At 41.2% G+C, this 19,559-nt stretch overlaps 1 protein-coding gene across 1 annotated transcript; it reads right to left on the reverse strand.

Annotated features, from left to right (window-relative positions):
* Positions 1–1,121: 1,121 nt before the first annotated feature.
* On the reverse strand, positions 1,122–15,410 carry urb1 (URB1 ribosome biogenesis homolog). The gene is made up of 39 exons (XM_083984508.1): positions 15,184–15,410; positions 14,843–14,982; positions 14,600–14,751; positions 14,378–14,507; positions 14,186–14,282; positions 14,018–14,103; positions 13,811–13,936; positions 13,588–13,718; positions 13,305–13,500; positions 13,065–13,202; positions 12,802–12,975; positions 12,577–12,709; positions 12,345–12,467; positions 12,145–12,257; positions 11,077–11,196; positions 10,524–10,640; positions 10,261–10,399; positions 10,006–10,164; positions 9,570–9,769; positions 9,250–9,468; positions 8,977–9,162; positions 8,052–8,889; positions 7,738–7,942; positions 7,479–7,665; positions 7,341–7,399; positions 7,050–7,237; positions 6,852–6,962; positions 6,709–6,772; positions 6,457–6,625; positions 6,005–6,107; positions 5,749–5,909; positions 5,552–5,663; positions 5,218–5,324; positions 4,862–5,005; positions 4,601–4,710; positions 4,268–4,474; positions 3,509–3,750; positions 2,681–3,253; positions 1,122–1,448 (listed from the first exon to the last, which is right to left on the reverse strand). The coding sequence occupies exons 1-39, from the start codon at positions 15,314–15,316 to the stop codon at positions 1,264–1,266; spliced, it is 6,777 nt and encodes a 2,258-aa protein (XP_083840634.1). The 5' UTR covers positions 15,317–15,410; the 3' UTR covers positions 1,122–1,263.
* Between the last annotated feature and the right edge of the window lie 4,149 nt (positions 15,411–19,559).

The following is a 19,559-nucleotide window of genomic DNA, read 5'->3' on the forward strand; positions in this document are numbered from 1 at the left end:
TGAAGCATATACACATAACTGAGAGGAGGGATGAACGGCTGGAGTGGAAGGCGTAGGTAAGACGTGGAAGGCTTTCTGAAAACCTACTTTATACAGATATGATTATTTTTTTGAAATCATTATTGTTATTTGCTCTACTTTTATTTTTACCTTTATAATTAAGGACATATCATTTGTAACAGCATTTTGGTTTTGTAATTTCCATTAACCTCTGCTAACGACCTGTCCCTGTTTCCCAAAATGAGATGATGGCTGTACCAGACAACTCTACCAGCACTGTTCCCTATGAATGGGAATACTATTATGATTACATTGACCCTGTGATTGTGGACGAGAGCAAGCTGAAATACAATAAGTGTAAGTGTTTTTGCTTATAATGTTATATATTTGTCTTGTGTTGCATGAAGGTAACTGTAATACTCCACTACCTTTTCAGACTCTATTGTAATAATATTTTGGATAGTTCTGGCTGCTTTTGTGGGATTCCTCTTTGTCACATTGAATCTGATGTCTAGCAGTGGAAATTTACCAAGGTAAGTGTGACGCTTCATCTTTCATTGTCTAGACAGATGGTTAAGGGTCACAAAGCTCCACACTAAAATTCCCTCTTATTATTGCAGGAGTCACAGATGCAAAATCAAAAGGGGTCCAAGTATATCAGCTGCTTGACCTGAGACTGAACCTGAATGAGAGTATGTCTTTGTGGATATGAAGAAGAATGACTATGAACTGAGGTGACCACCCATTCAAACTGATCATTAAACTGAAACTGTGGAGACGATTCCAGGAAACAGAGTAATCTGTGAGTTTGTTGATTTAGTGTGGTTGTGTGTAAAAAAGCCACGGCAATTATTCTGCTTTACCGAATATCTACAAACTGCAAGGCTACATTAACCATTAAAATAAACACTCAGTAACCATTTATCCTGTGTGTCAAGGCTGTTGACAGCCATGTGTGTTCATACGAACCCTAGAAGTTAAAAGGACGAGAGCACAGGCATTTTCCTGATGGCATGAATTTGATTTCTTGAATTTTTCCATAACATTTCAGCCCCGTATTTTGACATACAATCAAAATTTAAAGGTCAAGTAATAAAAAAAGCATTGACAAAAGTATGAAAGATTAGTAAATCAACATTTTATAACAGAGGGCATTTTTCATTATAAAATATATTCAGTCTTTTTACAGGAACATGGCACAAAAACCTCCAAGGTTTTGATTGGCTCCATTTCAAAGAACATAGTTGTGTTCAGATGTCCCATTTAACTCTTCAATGTGATGATGTCATTACAGATGGCTCTGATGGCTGCTTGTGGTGATTTACGTGTTTTCTTGCTTTTACACTTGGCTCTGGTCACCAAACCGACATGAGACAGGAACAGCTCTGCTGATGTGGCCCCACTCCACAATTCATGGATGTACAGTGACAACAGATGCAGTCCTGCTTCTGGAAAGGAGAAAACAAAAGTTAATTTCTTATTTTCTTAGTGTCATTCTCTAGCTATCCACATACTGAGAAACAAAAAAAACATTAACTCATATTTTAGCATGCATTAAATAGGTTGATAATCCAAGACCATTAAAAATCTCTATATTATTATCAAGCAGTGGTGGAAGAAGTATTAGTTGGTAAAAGTACCAATACAGAGATGTAAATCCACTCCATTACAAGTAGGAGTGCATGTAGTTCAAAGGAAATATTACAATAAAAAGGTATTGGTTTGCCACATTTGACTGATATTAATGGTATTACATATAGGAACACAAGATAAATATAAAGGGTAAAGAGGTGATTTTTGAGAAGAAAGAAGATAGACATATGTTTTCAGTTTTTACATTTTTCTCTGATCTGGGCCATATGATAGATTTATGGGAAAGCATATTTGGTAGAGCTGTGAAGTCAGAGATGTCTACAATGTGACACTGACTGCAAATTACAAAAGTCAGAAGCCAAAAAAAGCTGGAAACCATTGGTTTATAAGATCTGGTTTTGTCCATTGTGTAAAAGCGTCATCTTTAAAGTAACTAAATATATCAGAAGTAGAAAGTACAATACTTCCTTATGAAATGTAGTGGTATAAGCTGCATCAAATGGAAATTCTGAAGTGCATCAAAATTGTACTTAAATTGTAATCAACTTTCTCCTCCATGTCTGAGCTCAGATTTTCATCAGTCTTATTAGTCTTATTCTACTGCTGGCAATGGTTGGTGTGTCTCTGTGATATCTTTACGTGGCTTTGTGAATTGCATGAATATTACAAATGGGGCTTTATTGATTGATTGCAGTGTATTGTAAGAGCCTCACACCCCAACAACACTTGGTCTTTGATGGAAACTACAATATAAGTTCTAAAACTTAACAATGTATGTATCCAGTTACACTGTCCACTTTTCTAATGTATTTTAATAACATACCAGTCATAGGACCTTTATTGATATTTTTCTTTCAGAACAAAAGCCTTAATGAAAGTCTAATTTTGGGGAAAAAATAAATAAATAAAAAAATCCTCCCAAGTTCAACTTTAATTATGTCACTGCTTTTTTACATGATTGTGTAACCTTGCTCTTAACATCACTGTGACTCCCATGTGATGATACAACAGAGATATTTCACTGCAGTGATCTTCTTCTCACATACTCATGCACGTTAGTTATGTGAAAAGGATGGTGGGCTCTTACCATCATGATCATCAGTGGCCTCTGGCAGGCAGGCAGAAACGACTGCCTCATGCAGCTCTGGAAGGTGGCCTTCAGCCTCTTGTAAGCGGATCATAATGTTGGTAAACTGCTGGAAGGTTTGCGTTCTTGCCGAAATACTGGAGTGACCCTGAGCTTCAAAGGTCCAGTGGTAGAGTCGAAGGAGGTCAGCTTTCAAGGCAGGACTCAGCAACACAACATCCACAATTTCCCTGTGTTTTAACACCGCCTTTTCAACCCACTGCAAGAAGACCTCTGTTTTATTTTCATCGTACGAGTCCTCCACCAAGCACCTCAGGGTCCACTTGGTGAGCAGGTGCGCAGTATCACTGGCCAACCGTCTGGGATCCTGTTTGTCTCTTGGCTGAACCTGCTGAGGTTCAGAGAGGGGAAACACCGGCTCCCAGTGAACAAAGATACTGCTGAGGTAATGTTTACATGCTGTCAGGGGGCTCTCTCCTTTTTTCTCAGTTTCAGTGTCGCATGCCAGGTTCTCTTTTTGGGTGCAGGCCTGGGAAAAGGATCCTTTATTCCGTGCCTTGTCTTTCCCTGTCCCTGTGGAGGAAAATGAGAATGAAACCACGTTTATCCCATTATAAATACACGGAATGATAGAGATACTGTGAAACTGAACAAAGCTCAAAATTTTCTGGTTGTAATGGAAATGTGTAACATGCAACGGCTTCACTGTCGACCCTGAAGGCCTATTTTACATTAATCAGAAATGTTTGGGAAATAATGTTGGCCTTTTTACTCATAATCTCCTTCAAGTTTCTTGGTCTGACACAATGTCAAGAGGGATACACTCACCCATCAATTCCTTCACTCTGCACTTTTCACACAAGACTTGTATTTGGTTACAGAGTGCTGTGTTGCCTGATAGTGAGGCCCAGCAGAGGAGCAGAGAGAGGGCCTCAGTAGAGGAGAGAGGCTGTGGGAGCAGAGTGAGCCACTCAGCCTGTTTGTTTATGTTGAGAGCTGTCCCACGATGCTTCAGGATGGAGCAAAGAGTCTGCAGAAACGAGCTGAGCTGAGCGGCCTTCACGCCCAACCTGACAGGGGAAGGTCAAACAAACATTGAGATTCTTGACCTAAAGACAGTTAAGATTTATAATGTGCAATGTTGGCTGACATCTCAACTCTTTTTTAGCAACTTCTGATAACCACTTTCAGATGAAATGTCTGAACATCGTTTTCACTGAGATTGCTTATGATGTGTAGTGGCACATTATGTAATAACGCTGCATTATGTAATGTAATAAATGTTCACCTCATGACATAAAATTCTTGAACGCAATATGTAATAAACTTTGCAGCATTTTGTAATGAGTTGTTACATAATGCACTAAATTATAATGTTTTTCTTGCATTTTGTAATAAGTTGGTGAATTATCTAACAACTTATTACAAAATGCAGCAAAGTTTATTACATATTTCGTTAAAAAATGTTATCACAAAATGTGGCAGATTATTACAAAATGCACCGTTAATACATCATGAGGTGAACATTTATTTCATTATAACATCACGCAGCGTTATTACATAATGTGGCGCTATATGGTGCTTTACCTGAGGTGTCTGCTGATGGTTAACGCCACACACAAGAAGTCACTGATGAGTGGGAGAGGGAGACACTTCACTGAGCTCGGAGGTTTCTCCTCTTTAGAAGACGAAGTTTTAGCTTCATCCATCTTTTTTTCCTTCTGCCCAAGGTTAGTGAACCACAGCACATGGAGCAGATCTATGGTGGCACTTAGCAGCTGCTGGTCTCGATTCCTGAGGAGAATAATACGCACTGAATGAGGTAGAAAATAAATATCTAAAGAGATTATTGTGGTGATGTGAACTACACTGCAAACATTAAGAGCCCAAACTATTACTGGACCTCACTATGAAGCTTACTTTTTTTCAACCATCTGTATCATCCAGGTTAGGACCCCACTGTTTTTGGTGAGGTTATAAGCTGCTTTGGTCACACGAGCGGCTTGGCATAACACCCTGATAATCTGGGACTAATGAAACGAAAAACACACAAAAAATTTCAAGGTGGACATTAACGATATTTTTTTTTTCTTATTGGGTGTACTTCGATGCATGAATCACACCATCTTCATTTGACTTCATCGTTATGTATTGGATCATTGTGATTTCCTCAGTGTGTACCTGGCAGTGTTCGTCACACAGGGGGCTGCTGCTGAAGCTTAGAAGGCTCTGAAAGATGCCTTGTTGGTCGCACAATTCATAGCAGTGTCCATCACTTATCCCTTCCTCCAGCACACTCAGGATCCACTCGCGTTCCATCTTGTGCTGGAAAAACAAACAAAAAAAAAACAGACAGTGAGTAATCCTCCCATGGCCACAGCAACTTCACAGAACCAGATAAAGTCAGTCTGAAATCAAAAACAAACAGGATGAAGGTTGAAAGTTGTTGACACACATTCGTTCAGGGTAAAGTTTTCCCATCGGGACTAATGACTTGCAGAGCAACATGCTGTCAACAGTTTCCTATAATACTTCACCTCCAAATCAAAGCCATAGAAGAGCTTGAAGAACTCAGGGACTCTTCTGAAGTCCAAACTCTGATGGGACAGCAGGAACCTATTTAAAACCACATACATGTGGTCCTCTGGGAAATTGGGAAAAAAAACAAGGCAAAAAAGAGTAATGAGATTACAACACGTCAACAAGTGTTGTGGTAGTAGATTCTTTTTAGAAATAAAACACCCATAAAACCACCAACATGGAAATTATGTAATCCACTCCCTCATTAGTTCAGCAGCAGTCTTATGTTTTCGGTAAATAAAGTCAAATGACACTGATCACAGACGAACTCAGGTTTTCAAGGTTACACACCAGGTTTCAACATCTGCTGAGCTGCTTTTGTGATGTAAGTGGTCAGGACAAAAGGAAGTCGTTGATTCTGCTGTCGGACTCCATTCTTCACTGTGTCCATCAAGTACAGCAACTGTGTGACCAAAAACAAGCCAATCAGTGTTTCTGGAAGGCGATTTCTTTCACACACTCACACAACAACTTCCCTGTCACTTTACCTGTTTCTTCTCCCGGAGCTGAGCTCCCTCCAGGTGTTGGTAGAAGCAGCTCAACACGTGGTACGCTGCCGCTCTCACCTTTGGGTCGTAGCTACTTAGAGCCATTACAGTTAATCCGAGAGCGTGGCTGGATACAAACTTGAGGCAGTCAATCACACACTCTGTTGCATGGAGGATGAAGAAGATGACACAAATAAGCCTTGGTGACCAAAACAGATAATTAAGAGCGATGACAACAGCAGTGAATTATAGTCACCTGGCTGCAGGATGGCACTGAATAGAGGCAAAAGAAAACAAGGGTCATATAAATTCCCATGGTCATTCCTTGTGTCATTGCTGTGTAGCAACTCCTTGCCTTCCTGTGAAAGAGCAAACATGTACATCAAAAGTTCAGTTCAGTTCTTCAGTTCTTATGGTATTTAGCCATACAGACACATTAGAGTTCACGATATCTCAACTGAGATTTCTACAAACCACACCAGACCAGAGGAGCTGAGTCTGATTACATTTTTGATGTTCAAAGGGATGAAAAAATATGTTTGAAAACCTCACTGTAAACTATTTGGAACTACTTTCAATCACACAAATTGGCCAGCAATCTAAAATATGTAACCCCCCCTGACTGTAAAGTCCTAACAAGGCACCACAAGGAATATTTGTGTAAATATATTTTTGATTTTGGGGGAACTGAGTCTTGAGAGAAAATACCTCCAGGATGATTCTACGCTGTTGCGGAAAGTGTGCAATGGTTTGGAGCATCCTGTCAGGTTTCAGCAGCGCCAACAGGTCGTCTGAGCTCGTCTGCTTCCACAGGGAAGCTCCGAGGCTTTTCCTGGTCTTGTGGTGCTCCACAGCTGCTGGGCCCCACAATAAGGATCTAAAGTAGGAAATTCAGGCTGAATATTGGCAACATACAAGTACACTAACATAAAAAATAAAAATAAAATGAATGGAACCTACTGAAACTTCAGCAGACTGACTTGGTTTCTTTCATACTCCTGGAGAAGCTGTAACAATTTCTGATCTGCATGATAAAAACAAACTGTGAGAAGAAAGGACAGCAACAACAAACTTTGAAAAGTCCTTTGATCTCATATTTTTACCTGAAATGTTCAGTGTAGCTCCATATGCTCCCAAAAGTATAACAAAGTGACTGATGTTACACACTGTTGGGCATTTCTTCACCAAACAGAGAAGGAGGGACACTAATGCTTCTGAAATGACAATAAAACAAACATGGTTATAGTCAGTGACTGAGGAACAGGATTTGACGTCTGTTTTACTTCCTCTTTGTGCAGCACCTTTAGCCTGATATCTGCTAGGCTCCTCATCAGACTCCAGCATGGTGGGCAGGAACAGAGAATGGCTGCTGGTCATCATGTGAAGGGTGGATAAAGGTATCAGATCCTTCTGGACTTCGCTGCTGCTGTACATAAGGTTCAACAGGCTGCTCAGTGTGTTCAGGAAGTGGTGATCTCTGTACCTATATCTGGAGTGGAAGAATATTTAATGGGATCATTTGTTTAAAGACAATTATCTGATGTGACAAAAGCTGATTAAACAACAGGCTGGGTTTTTAACAAATCGCTTACTTGAGTCCATTTTTGACAAAGCCGTTCCATTCAGCTACGGTGATGTCTTCAGCCGATGTCTGTGTGAAGAGGATAGATTATGAAACACGTGAAGTCAAGCCATTCGTGCAAGAGTAAGTATGAGGAAAGTAAACCCACCAGGAGCCTCTGCAGTCTTTCCAGAAGGTTCTGCTCTTTCTCTGATGGGGCAGTAGCCGGATCTTTAGAGTGACTGTAAGAGGCGATGAGACACTTGAGGGCAGCAGAGGTGACAGACTTCCTCCATGTTTCTAGTTCCTCTGGACAATCGGCAAGTTTCTCATCAACAGCATCCACTAGTTGCCATCTGGGAGAGCAAAACACAGGTAAATAACACAAAACAATGATAATTTACTTTTTATTCAGAGTTCATTTTTACCTTTCAAAACTGTCCACTTTTTGAAGAGCACTGGGCAGATTGTTGATCAAATCCCTGATGTCCTTTGTGTTTGCTGAGAGTTTGATCAAACTGCTCAGTGCCTCAGCAATGTGGGCTCCAGAGGTTTCCGTCAGGTTTCCCAGAACACACTGCGACAATTTGGCAAGTAGTCCTTGCTTCAGGGCTTTTAAAACTTCATTTTGCACTATAAAAACACAGCAATAAAGCGTATCTTAATTAATAAATAGGCAATGACAGATGGACAAATCATTGTGATGTGTGCTTGCTTATTGCAAACTTGTTTCAGTACACACCATCTTTGGGTCTGGCTGGGTCCTCTCTGCCTGCCACCTGTAAGTAAGCGTTGATCAGTGGGAGGAACGTTTCGGTCTGGTCCGAGAGCTTCTTCGTGTTTTCCGGCTCCAGACACCACACCTCAAAGCAGAGGCGGTGGGTGGAGGAGTTCTGTAGCAGCAGGGAGCTGACGGCCTGCGTGTCTGAGAGAGGCTGCTGGAGACAGCGCAGCAGCACATCTGTGTGGATGAGTTTGGCACTGCCTGGCTCACTTGACAGAGCCTGGAGCAGGAATGCCTCCAGCGCCGGGCTGGAGCAGGACCGCAGCAGCGTGCCCAGGCCGTGGAAGTGCGCCGGTGTCAAAAAAGCGCTTTGGTCCTGGGAAGGGTTAGATTTACACTCTGTAAGGATCTGCAACGCTGCATTGCCGTACACGCTGAGCTCGGCATACGCTCCCTCACCGCCAGGAGAGATGAGGCTCTCCTGGGGGAGGAGTAGCAACTGGGAGATCACCTCCCTTAGATTACAGGGGTCCATGTAGCTATGCAGAGACAGGAGGGCCTGGAAAGGTCGGGACTGTGTCTTGGCAGCCTGAGAGCCTTTCTCTGTTAATTCTTTGAGAGCAGCTCTTTCTAACACTCCCATGTAGCTGCAAAGGAGCTCCGGGTGACCTAGGTCACGTAGAATGGGAGCGCTGATCTTCAGCAGGGCCAGGATGTCATCAGTCAGCTGAGCACACAGACGCTTTAGTCTGACAGGGTTCAGAGTATGAAGAGGCAGAGCACACAGCTCCAGAGCAAGAAACCACTGCTCCAAACATGGGTGTTTGAAGATGGAGCCAAGAGCCGAAACAAGAACCTAGAAACAAAGAGGAGCACATTAGATTCACTAAATCTAGATACTGTTGAAATAAACTCAATGTGAGAAAGCTGAACTTTTTCTAACCTGCTCTTTATCAGCTTCGGCTGTGGATGACTGGTGGAGTTCCAGGAAGAAGTCTGATCCTTCTTGGAAGTTTTCTGCCGCTGGCTCAGGCTTTTTGCTGTCCTGGAAGCCTTGCAGCTTTGTCACCAATTCCTGCAGTTGTTCCATTAATGTCTTCAAAATGGCAGCTCCTGTGTCTTTGGAGAACTGTAGAGAAGAACATGATGTGCTGTGTGTACTTTTAACAGTCTTTTAAGCAGTCTACTGAATAGTGAGTCTGCCTGGAGCTCTTACCGTGCTAAAGTTATCCACTGTTGATCTGATGTAGAGTAACATCTGCTTGATAGCTACGGGAAACTCAGCCATCGTCATGGACGCCTGAGTTTCTTCCACGCTCTTCCCGAAGGTGTCCTCAAGGAAAGCGCTTGGTCCTTGACTGTATGCGGCTTTCATTAGCGCAGTGTATGAGCTAGGGGTTGGCAGAACTTTTGAAAGGCACTCAGAGGACTTGAACTGCAAAAAAAAAAAGAGAGGTTTGTTTTTCTCTACTTGAAGAAAATAAACAACACTCAGTCATTCAGTTAAACACTCTCTTGGTGACACTGAAAACTGACCAGTTCCTCCCGGCACTGCTGTGGTAGCCATTTGGAATAATACTGATGAAGGCATGAGATGGCAGGATGAGGAGAAGCACCGAGCTCAGAGGAGACAAGCTCTTTATCGTACTGCAGCATTGCCAGGCAGAGGGGGAGTGGCTCTCTCTGACAGTGCAGCACATCAGAGAGCACAGCTGATAAGTACTCATACACAACTCCTGAGGGGGGAAGACACAGATTGTTATCAAAACATGTGAATTAATTTTGAAATATTTATCAGAACTAGAGGAAACACTTCAAGCATGAAGATGAAAAGTTGCACTTTTGATGAGGCAATTTGTGAACTGTCAAGCTGCAAAAGAAAATGTAGGGCTGCCCCCAGAGACTCAACTACTCCTGACTTTTTAATGTGATGTATTTTGTGTTTGTCCACATTAAGGCAGATGTGCTCTACCTTTGTTTGCTGGCAGTTTGTTTCGGGCCTCCAGGGCAGCGGGTACGGCCGCGCTGAAGGGGAAGGTTTGGATAATGAGGTCTTCGCTCAGAGATGGACCGAACTCCTCCATCTCACCGTCGTTACCCTCCATGATGACATCCAGCATGTCTAAAACATCTGGAACGCATGGTCGGATCGTAAAAAGTTAGGTCTCACGGACACAGGTATGGATGGACGAGACAACTCTTGAGATTCCACCTATAAAATGCTCACCGTCTATGTGCGAGACAGGAATACTGGCGGCTTCGCCTTCCTGGCTACTCAGGTTAGCCTGCAGATTAGCTGCCTCGTGGACCAGGCTGGCAACCTTATCCGTGTATGTGTGAGAATTGCACACGAGTTTCACCAATACCTAGAGACAGAGACGTGGAGTTCAGGATCAATAACATCTGCTAATGCCATGATTCCAAATGTTTTATTTTGTCAAACCAACACCATAACAGTAATAGGTAGAACTGTTGTGTGGATGGACTCACCCTCTCCAAGAACTGGATGACGGTCTCTTGTTGATCTGGCTCTACTCTGGTCAGCTGGTCAAGCCAGAGCTCAAGTTCAGTCCAGGTGTACTCAAACACTCCACTGTCTTTAAGCACCTGGATACAAGGCAGCAGATGTAGAGCAGCGGTTGTTTACCCTTAAAACTTTTAGCAGCACTGCTGGGGAAAACTTCATGTGAAGCACTGGCAATTAAATATTAACACAGATATATTTCTTAAGCTGCTCTTGTCTCATTAACTTCATAAATATGCAGTTTTACCACAGTATAATTATTATGCCTTAGGACAAATCACTTTTCTTAACTGTAGGGGCAGAACCAACTGTTTACATATCCTCTAGAAATGATACAGTGCCCTAAGATGAAATAACTGGTGGACTTGTGCTAATGTGTTTAAAAAGTGTATTTGAGTTGTTGTTTTTTTGTTCTATCACATTGTTTTCTGTTTAATAATAATAGAAAAAAGTCAAATATAATATGAATATCATGGCTCACTATGTATAGCGTAAGGGAAAGATTAAATTCTTTCTTACTTTCAGAACCAGCAACCGTGTGGAGGTTTTCAGGTGGCTGCTGCTGCTGCTGACGAACATCTTAAGAAGCAGGTAAAGTACCGACTTCTCTCCGGAGGATGTTTCAGTATCTGCAACATCCTGGGAATAAAAGCAATATAGACCTCAGCGTTGATCACAGAGCAAAACTTTCTAAAACAGCTATCACAGTAAATAACCGAGTATCGAATAGGAAGTGAAAAATACAACTTGAAAACACATGTGCATGATATTTGCAGTTCCTTCGATACTTCAAAACAAAATGGACTAAAAAGATTATACAAACATACACTGGTAGATGCAATAATCTCAAAACTGTCAATGAAATACAAATAGCAAAGGAACTGGTACGAATAAAAGATGGATGGGAAAAAGAACTATATATCTACAGTATAAGACAACTCCTCAACAATGGGAGACCATCCATGTGGATGTGTTAAGTGTTGCTGAGCCATGCTTGCTGTGGAGGAACTGTGGTTGTGAAGAGCCTGACCGCTTCAAGTGTTTTGGGAAAATGTCTGGAAACCTACGCAGCGAAATCTAGGGCTACAGATCCCATTGCCATTCATGCATGCAAACTACTCTATTTGGGTCACATCCCGAAGGAAGTAATGGGAAACGGCAAATACCTCTTTAAGATATTCACAAGACAAAATAAAAAGCAATTACTTGTAAATGATCACAGGCCGATCCAGAAACAGTTGGACAACTGGCTAGAAATTATTGAATACCTTCATGAGATGGAAAATACTGACTTTTCTGCGAAGGTTGAAAAATTATATGCTACAGGATGGTCAAGATTGTTCTGATTCTTTTGCTGTTTTCTTAATAGTTCAAGTCTACTATACATATGTCCCATATGACATTAGTAATACTGACATGTCAATATGCTGGATATATTTGTTTTATTGTTGCAGTTGTTTGCTGTTACAGGCATTGTATTTTTTAGAGATGAGATAAAATGACAGTAAGTAAATCATCATAAAAAAGTAAATCATGAAATATAAAAAAAATAAACAAATAACACAGCTAGTGTGCTACTTTCCTTACCTGTATGCGGAACCAGGAGAACTTGCTTGCAGGGAGATCCAAGGCCAGTTGCAGTATCTGATACTGTAAAACTGGGGGAACTTCGTCCTTCACTCCTTTCTCTGACACAATCCCTACACAGGAAAGGACAGCGATTCAGCTTTCCAGCCTACTGTCAGAAGTCAAACCCGCACTGAAAGCCACATCTGCTTCGTTCTTACCTTTTAATAGCTTGCTGAAGTCAAATTTGCACTGGCTAACCAGATGTGGCACCACTTTCTGGTAGAGACAAATGACCCGGAGAATCAGAGCCTTGAGCATGATGACCTCAGCTGTCTCTGCATCTGCTCAACAGAAAAAACGTCAGTCAGTCAAGTGACTCTTCTGTCCTTTTCTCTTTCTTTTAGAGGAACTCCAGACCAGACAATATAAATGTAGTGTAGATGTTATTACCAGGCACTTCATTCTTATTATCCGTCTGCTCTGCGCTCCCTTCTGTTTTGGCCTTTTTCTCTTCACCACTTATCTTCTCCTTCTTGCTAAGTGATTGCCACTTTGAGACTATGCTGGTCATGTCAGGTAAAATCTGAAACAGAGCCCAAAAATGAGGAACTTGAACTGTTGAGTGGTGCGTCATTATTATTTGTGTGTATAATGGCAGCGCTTTTCTGAGCTTACCTTGCTGAGTACTTCTCTGTACTGCTGCACCAAATCCCCAATGACATTAACAGTGTACAGATCTGAGCTGCGCCACTCAGACTTATCCAACAGGTACTCTATATTCTTGTTGGCCCTTTGCAAGATGAAACTCATCATGGACAGAGTTGTGAGCTGTACTGCTGTGTTGGAAAGCTGTTTGATACACAAGAAGATCATCAAAATACATGCCAAAATACTACAGATTTTAAAAATGTGTTATTTCATGAGACTTGACGACTTACACTGAGGCCCTGTGTGAAGAAGGCCTTGTTACAGACTGGGGGAAGCGATATCACCATGATCATGGAGAGCAGGCGAGGAAGGGGGATGACCTCATTGGTTTGAAAGACTGTGGAAAGCTCTGGTTGGGCCTGGTAGATCTGACACAACAAAGTGAACATCACCATTACTGTCATTCAAAATAAAAAAGAATTAGCCAACGCAGATGTCTCAAGATAAACAAACAAATAACAAATAATTACCTTTTTGAGTAACCTGACATTGTCCTGCCAAGCACTTTTGAGGCGCGGCGTGTATGAATACTGAGTCTCCTTGAAGTATCTGGCCAGAATGTCAGGGCTGGCTTTCAGTATGTTCACCACCAGCTCTGCCACCAGTTCATCCTCGGTGGCCTGCTTCAGTCCCACCAAGAACTGCAGCAAGACAATGTTACCTGGTCTAGAAGAAAACCAAATTAAATCAAATGTCAACATGAGAGATGTTTTCAGAGTACAAAGTAAACACGACATCCCTCACATCACTTACCTGCCGGCTGTGCCAAGGCTGGCATCGTGAAAGCTGATGCCGTGCTTACGAGAGGAGCAGAGGTCAACAAGGAAACTGTGTACAAGTTCCCGGACGACAGATATCCCAGCACGGTCCGAGTTCTCCATCGTCTAACAAATAAAAAAAATTAAAAAATCAAAATTTGACCTATGAGCTGAATAGCTTTTGTATAATCTGCACAAGAGAAAAGCAAATAACTTACTCCGTTATCACCAGTGGTTGCGTCCACAATCCCATTCCACTTATACAGAGACGCAATGTTCGCCAACACAGCAGGTGTGAAAAAACGCACTTTCTGTGTTTTACTTACGGCCTTGTTCAGCACAACCTGCAGACAAACAACGGCGGATGTAAGCATCAGGTCTATACATTGATTCTTAAACAGATCGTGTGAGCAGCTGTAACATACTCTTGTCTTCAGTGTGGACAATATTAGATTGACTAGAGACATCCTGTCCTCCTTCAGACCTGTGTTCAGGATCTCTGGCAGGAGCTCTGTTGAACCAAATCAAAGTGTCATCAACACACCCAAGGTAACTTATTTTGTAAATGATAATCCATACCTAATAATAATTACCTTTGAACTCTAATATCTGTCCGACTGTAGCATTATCTCCAGACACCAAAAAGGACAGCGCAAACTGGATAAAACTCATCCGGACATCAGGTTTTCCCTGGAAATGTACATTGGTAAATGTAAGCATACATATCAACAGAACCAAACAACCTCTAAAAAATGCTGAAAACTGAAAAAAAAGTTATATCACACCTTCTTATCCTTTCTCTTTGCCAGGCCAGACAGTGACTTGTTGATGTGAATGTGACTTAAAACTTCTCTTGCAGCTTCTGGTCCTTGAGAGACCAAGGCTGACAGGAGACTGAGGCACTGACGGACAAACCTGTGCGTGTGAGTTAAAACAACGTTAGGTCTTTGGGCAGAAGGCAATTTTTTTATGTCCTGTCGACAACGTGCTGAGCTCCGTGGACCAACCTGTGGTTTTCTGAGAGGAAAGATCCCTGCAGAAGTCTCATGTAGCTAGAAACTGTCTTTTTCACAATAGCATTGCCAACCATGTTGAAGTGGGTCAGGTCACTTGCTGTCCTCAGAAGGATCATCTCCAGGCTCTCAAAAACCAGCATCATCTGGACAGAGGCAAAGATTAGGTTAGAGATTCACTGAAGTGTAAATTCAGGAAATCAGTCAGTGCTGTTGAGAAAAGCTCTTAAAGCTTACCTCATTCTCTGTGTGCTTTTCTCCCTCTAGTAATTTGAATATCTCTGCACACTCCATTGAGATTTTAATATACCCTTCAACCACGTCATACAGGTCAGAGCATGGCAGCTTTTTAGCCGTGGATATGAAGGTCTCCAGTCCTGCAGGCGATAACCATATTAATCCAACCAAAGCAGAAGAGAAGAAGATCCAGTGTTTGTGTGTGTGAGAGAGCGAGCAGGCTGTAGAACAGGCACGTAACACTGCACTAATAGTAAAATACTAAAACACTACTAAAATACTGAAGTGAGGAGAAATTACTTCTGTGAGTAAAAGCAACCACACAGTACATGTACACTCACCCTTCATGGCTGTGGTGGGTTCCTTCAGCATGGCTTTAAACACGGTCCCATTGAACTCCGGGGCTTTTTCTTTTTTGGCCGGAGTATCTGACTCCGCAGAGCCCTCGCCGTGGCGCCTTTTACCCATCTTCATGTGTAGAAAAACAGATAGTAGTAATTTGAACTTTTTATTTCACTCTCCTGCCATTCAACTTCTGTCACTATCCCCCACGTTGCGGTGTAAACAGAAAGCTGTTCAACGAAATGTCGTCCGGGCGGAAACGTATCGCTACTGAACCTTAGTTCCGCCTTCTTCATCTTCCGTCACCCGGCCTCACCTCTTTTCTCTACAGTGCTCGAGGCTGCATTACCACTGCTTTTATGGCACTGCCATTAATTATAGTTTTGCTAATTAGAGCTGCAGCTATTAACAGCCAAAAGAGGCTCATATACAAATTAGTTGAGTTGAGTCCATTACATTTGATACCGTTGAAACCTGCTTGCACATTATCTTCATTAGCCTATAATTACCCTGAAATATTGCCCATATGTATTAGGTTTATTTGTTTATTTTTTATTTTTATTTTCCTCCTGCAGTTATAATTGTCAGATATGAACACTGAAAGAGAATGAGTAACGTGCATTATAGCCTAATTAAAAATATTAGTTTTGATGAGTAGGCTATTTCAGTCTTCCCCAGTAAACATTCTTGTTGCTCTATCTTCTGTAACAGCTATTTTTGTCTCACAAGAAGCTTTTTAGCTGTATGATTTATGTGTCATGCCTACTGTGATGAAGAGTCTTCATAAACACTCTGATTTATGTCAGACAGCACAGAATGTCATTGATTTAAATTTAAATCTCTTATATAGAGGTTTTCTCATTACTTGAAAATAATCTAATTCTTTGGATGTTTGAGGAAAAAAAGATCAGCATTTCTGAGCATTTTTAGTGTCCAGTTGTCAACATACCTTGTTTTAGTTTCAGTCAAATAGACTACAGCATAATAATTTTGGGAAAACACATTTTGGTGGGACCACATAGACATAGTTGTGGTTTAGCTCTGTAGCCTATTTGAAGCGTATGTGGTTTTCAACCAAAGTGGAGCCTCCTCTCAGTTATTCTTTCAACAGACTTTTGCAGGCACTGCCTTCTGCAGCCATATCTCCAGGCTGATGTAAAACTGATAAGAGCCCAATGCTCTTGAGTAAAACCATTAAAAACACAAGATGTTCTGAAAAATTAGATAATTTACATTGTAGTGTTGAAGTGTTTTTTTTTTTTTTTTTTTTAGAATATTTGTTAGAGGGTAACAAAGAGGGAAACCCAAGCAGTGCATCTGGTTACTGCAGCCTACTCAAAAGCTTCATAAATTAGGCAGCATTGTGTTTGGCTGATAGCCTACACAACACACAAAGATTGTATTTCTAAATTAATGTGCAGTCAATGCAGGGATAGGCAGCAGTTATTATTCAGCTGTAGGTATGAATGAGACAGCAGTCTGCACTGCACAAAAAAGAATGGCAGCATAAAATCAGAGCTGTTCCCATTGAATTAATATAGCCTACTCTTAGTTGCCATTTATTGAAATGACCACCAGGGGTCACCTTTGTTCGGGTTGGGGTTGAACTTTGGTGTATGCGCACAACTTTTCACTGAGAACTAACTTACAGGTAGACTGGCTCACATCAGCTGCCCTGATTATACAAAAGACTGGATTAATGAAATGCCATTCTATTGACAGACGTGCAGTGAATCACCTTTGGAGGAGGTGCAACATGTTTCATGTTCTACCTACTTTAGTCATTGCGACGTGCTTCCAGATTCACTGTGTTAAAACATAATTATGTAAGATCCAGTGTGAGGTTGAGCCTACAGGCAGTCTGCTATTGTCTGGGATGTTACTTGGAGCCCTGATGATTTGATTATAGCTCACTGCTGTGCATGCTATAAAACACATCTGCCTGTGGTGCAGAAACAGCCAAACACTACTTTGAAGGCATTTTTAGAGTAAAAGTCTAAATTTGGCAAATGGGGTTTTTGCCTGTAAGACATTACACTCTAGTATTTGTGATATGACAGGGTACCATTGTAAAACTTCACTTTGAGGTCCTGCTTCACTTTCACATTGTAATTACACAGCTCCTGCTAATATACTGTCAGATTCTCATTTGTGGGAAATGGTTAAAAAAAACTCGGGACCCATTTATTAACTCTGTGTTGTGAAGCTTGTAATGTTTAATTTTCTTTTATAGGAAACTGCATAGGTTTTAGGTGCACAAAATTAAATGGTGGCATGTTTAATATGTGAAAAGTGTTCTGATGCAACTTGGCCAAATTATGATTGTCATCTGTTCACAGCTACTGAACAGAATATTCAGCAAATGAACGCCTGGGTAAAGCATAGCAAACCAGATTTATCTGTAATCACAGCGCAGTGATATAAAACTGTGATACAAACAATGTGATCCTAGCCAATATTCTGGCTTGACAGTCAACCATGATGAAAATAAGCCTTTGATTTTTTATGCTTTTCATCACGGGTAAAATTTAATTTTTCTTACTGGTGTCAGGATTTGGCTCTAACTCCCTATAACTGTGTTTCACATTCATGTTTGGCTTCTTTCAATCAATCAATCAGGCTTCATTTGTAGCTATAGCACTTTTCATGCCCACTGCAGTTCAAAGTGCTTCACATGATAAAACAAGGAACATAGGGAACACATTTCTTGCTTCCATAGTTACAGAACCCCTAATGTTAAATTGTGTTTATAAAGAGCAATTGATAAACAATTGATTTATAATAAAAGTAATTATCTTAATCTGAAGTCTTATCTTGCAGAGTGCATGGAATTAATATTATACAACAGATTTTTGATAAGAAAGGGCAATTTTATTCAAATTCAAATGATTTTTGTTTTTTACATTCTTGTGAATTTTCTACTTCCTGTAACTGTCACAAGTGCTGCCCAGACACATACTTTGTGGTGGAAACGAGACTTCTAGCACCTGCTACATTTATCTGAATTCGAACTAAATGAAAACACAACCCTGATGTGGCAGTATTTCTACATTTTTTCCTGAACTGTACAATTTATGGCAATAGAAGCACAGATGGCCAAACAGGAAATTGACTTTCTATTCCATTCAAGCTACCACCTGAGATTTTGTCCTTGGATCGTGAGGTTATCGCTCTGTGAGTTACTTACTTTAACAAATTCACTGTTGATTTCTAACCACTGTCTGAATTGCCTGAATTGTCTGATTTGTCAATGCACCAGAGACCTTGGAGGAAGGCAACATTTAAAGCACTCGTGACTGATGCAGAGAAAACACAGCATTGTGGTGACTAAGCTGTTGACTGTCCATTAGAAGATATCAGTCCCTTTTACATGTGCTGTGTATTTAAACGTCAAGCCATTAAAACATGAGAGAAGAATCCGCTGTGTTGCCTCATAAGACCTGTTGCTGAAGTTTTCCTGTAGTGGGACCAAGCTGCTGTGTCGGATGATAGAGGAAGCAGGAGTGGCACAGCTATGCAAAGCCTTTTCCGGTCCATAAATGCCATGTTTATTTTTGAAATTCTGGTCTTATGTGCACTACTTCCTAAAATACCATCTCTGTGAAATAAAATGTTGGGTGTACAAAGCCTGTCACAACTCTGTCAGGGATGGTCAGACCTCTATAGCCCATAGATGTTTTGAGTGGGATGTTTGTCAGCTCAAAAGGGTTTTAGCCATGTGAAGCTCAGGCAGAGTGATCATGTCAGCAGAAAGGTAAACTCCCTCCTTTTTTGAAGTGGAAAAGAAAAAAAAGTTATTTATGACACTGGTCTCTTTCATGCCACAATGTGCTACACCACTCAGCACTGATAACATGAAGGAAAAAGCATTAGATATTGTGTAAAGAATAATTTTGCTAGATACCTCAGCAGATACAAGTTATTTTTTTTTTAGTATTATTACAAAGTTTTTTTTCACATAAAACACACTTTTCTCTTTTCTTTTGGTGCAACAGTAAATCATAAGGTTATATACTATACTTATGTGTTTACTTCCTCTATTACGATGCCAGTAGATCTGGATAGAGGTGCTGGGTGGTTTCCAAGGAGTTCTTTTCCACAGCTGAAGCCACTTTACCATGCCTGTTTTCACCGCAGTGCACCACAGGCTCTTCTGTGAGGTTACTGTGCTTCCGTTGTGTGCCTCTCGCAGCCTCTCAGGCCCTCCTCACGATAACACTACAGCCAGTGCTGTTGAAGGATCAAAGATCACCCCACGCCTAACAAACAGCTAGACACTTGGCCTATCAGAAACATCTGGGAGTGGTTGGTTGCAGCTGTCGGTGCATGCCCACACCCCTGAAACAATCAGGACTCAGGCCAGATGTGGAGATCA

Source organism: Trachurus trachurus (genome assembly GCF_905171665.1).
Source record: "Trachurus trachurus genome assembly, chromosome: 13".
Lineage (NCBI taxonomy): Eukaryota > Metazoa > Chordata > Actinopteri > Carangiformes > Carangidae > Trachurus > Trachurus trachurus.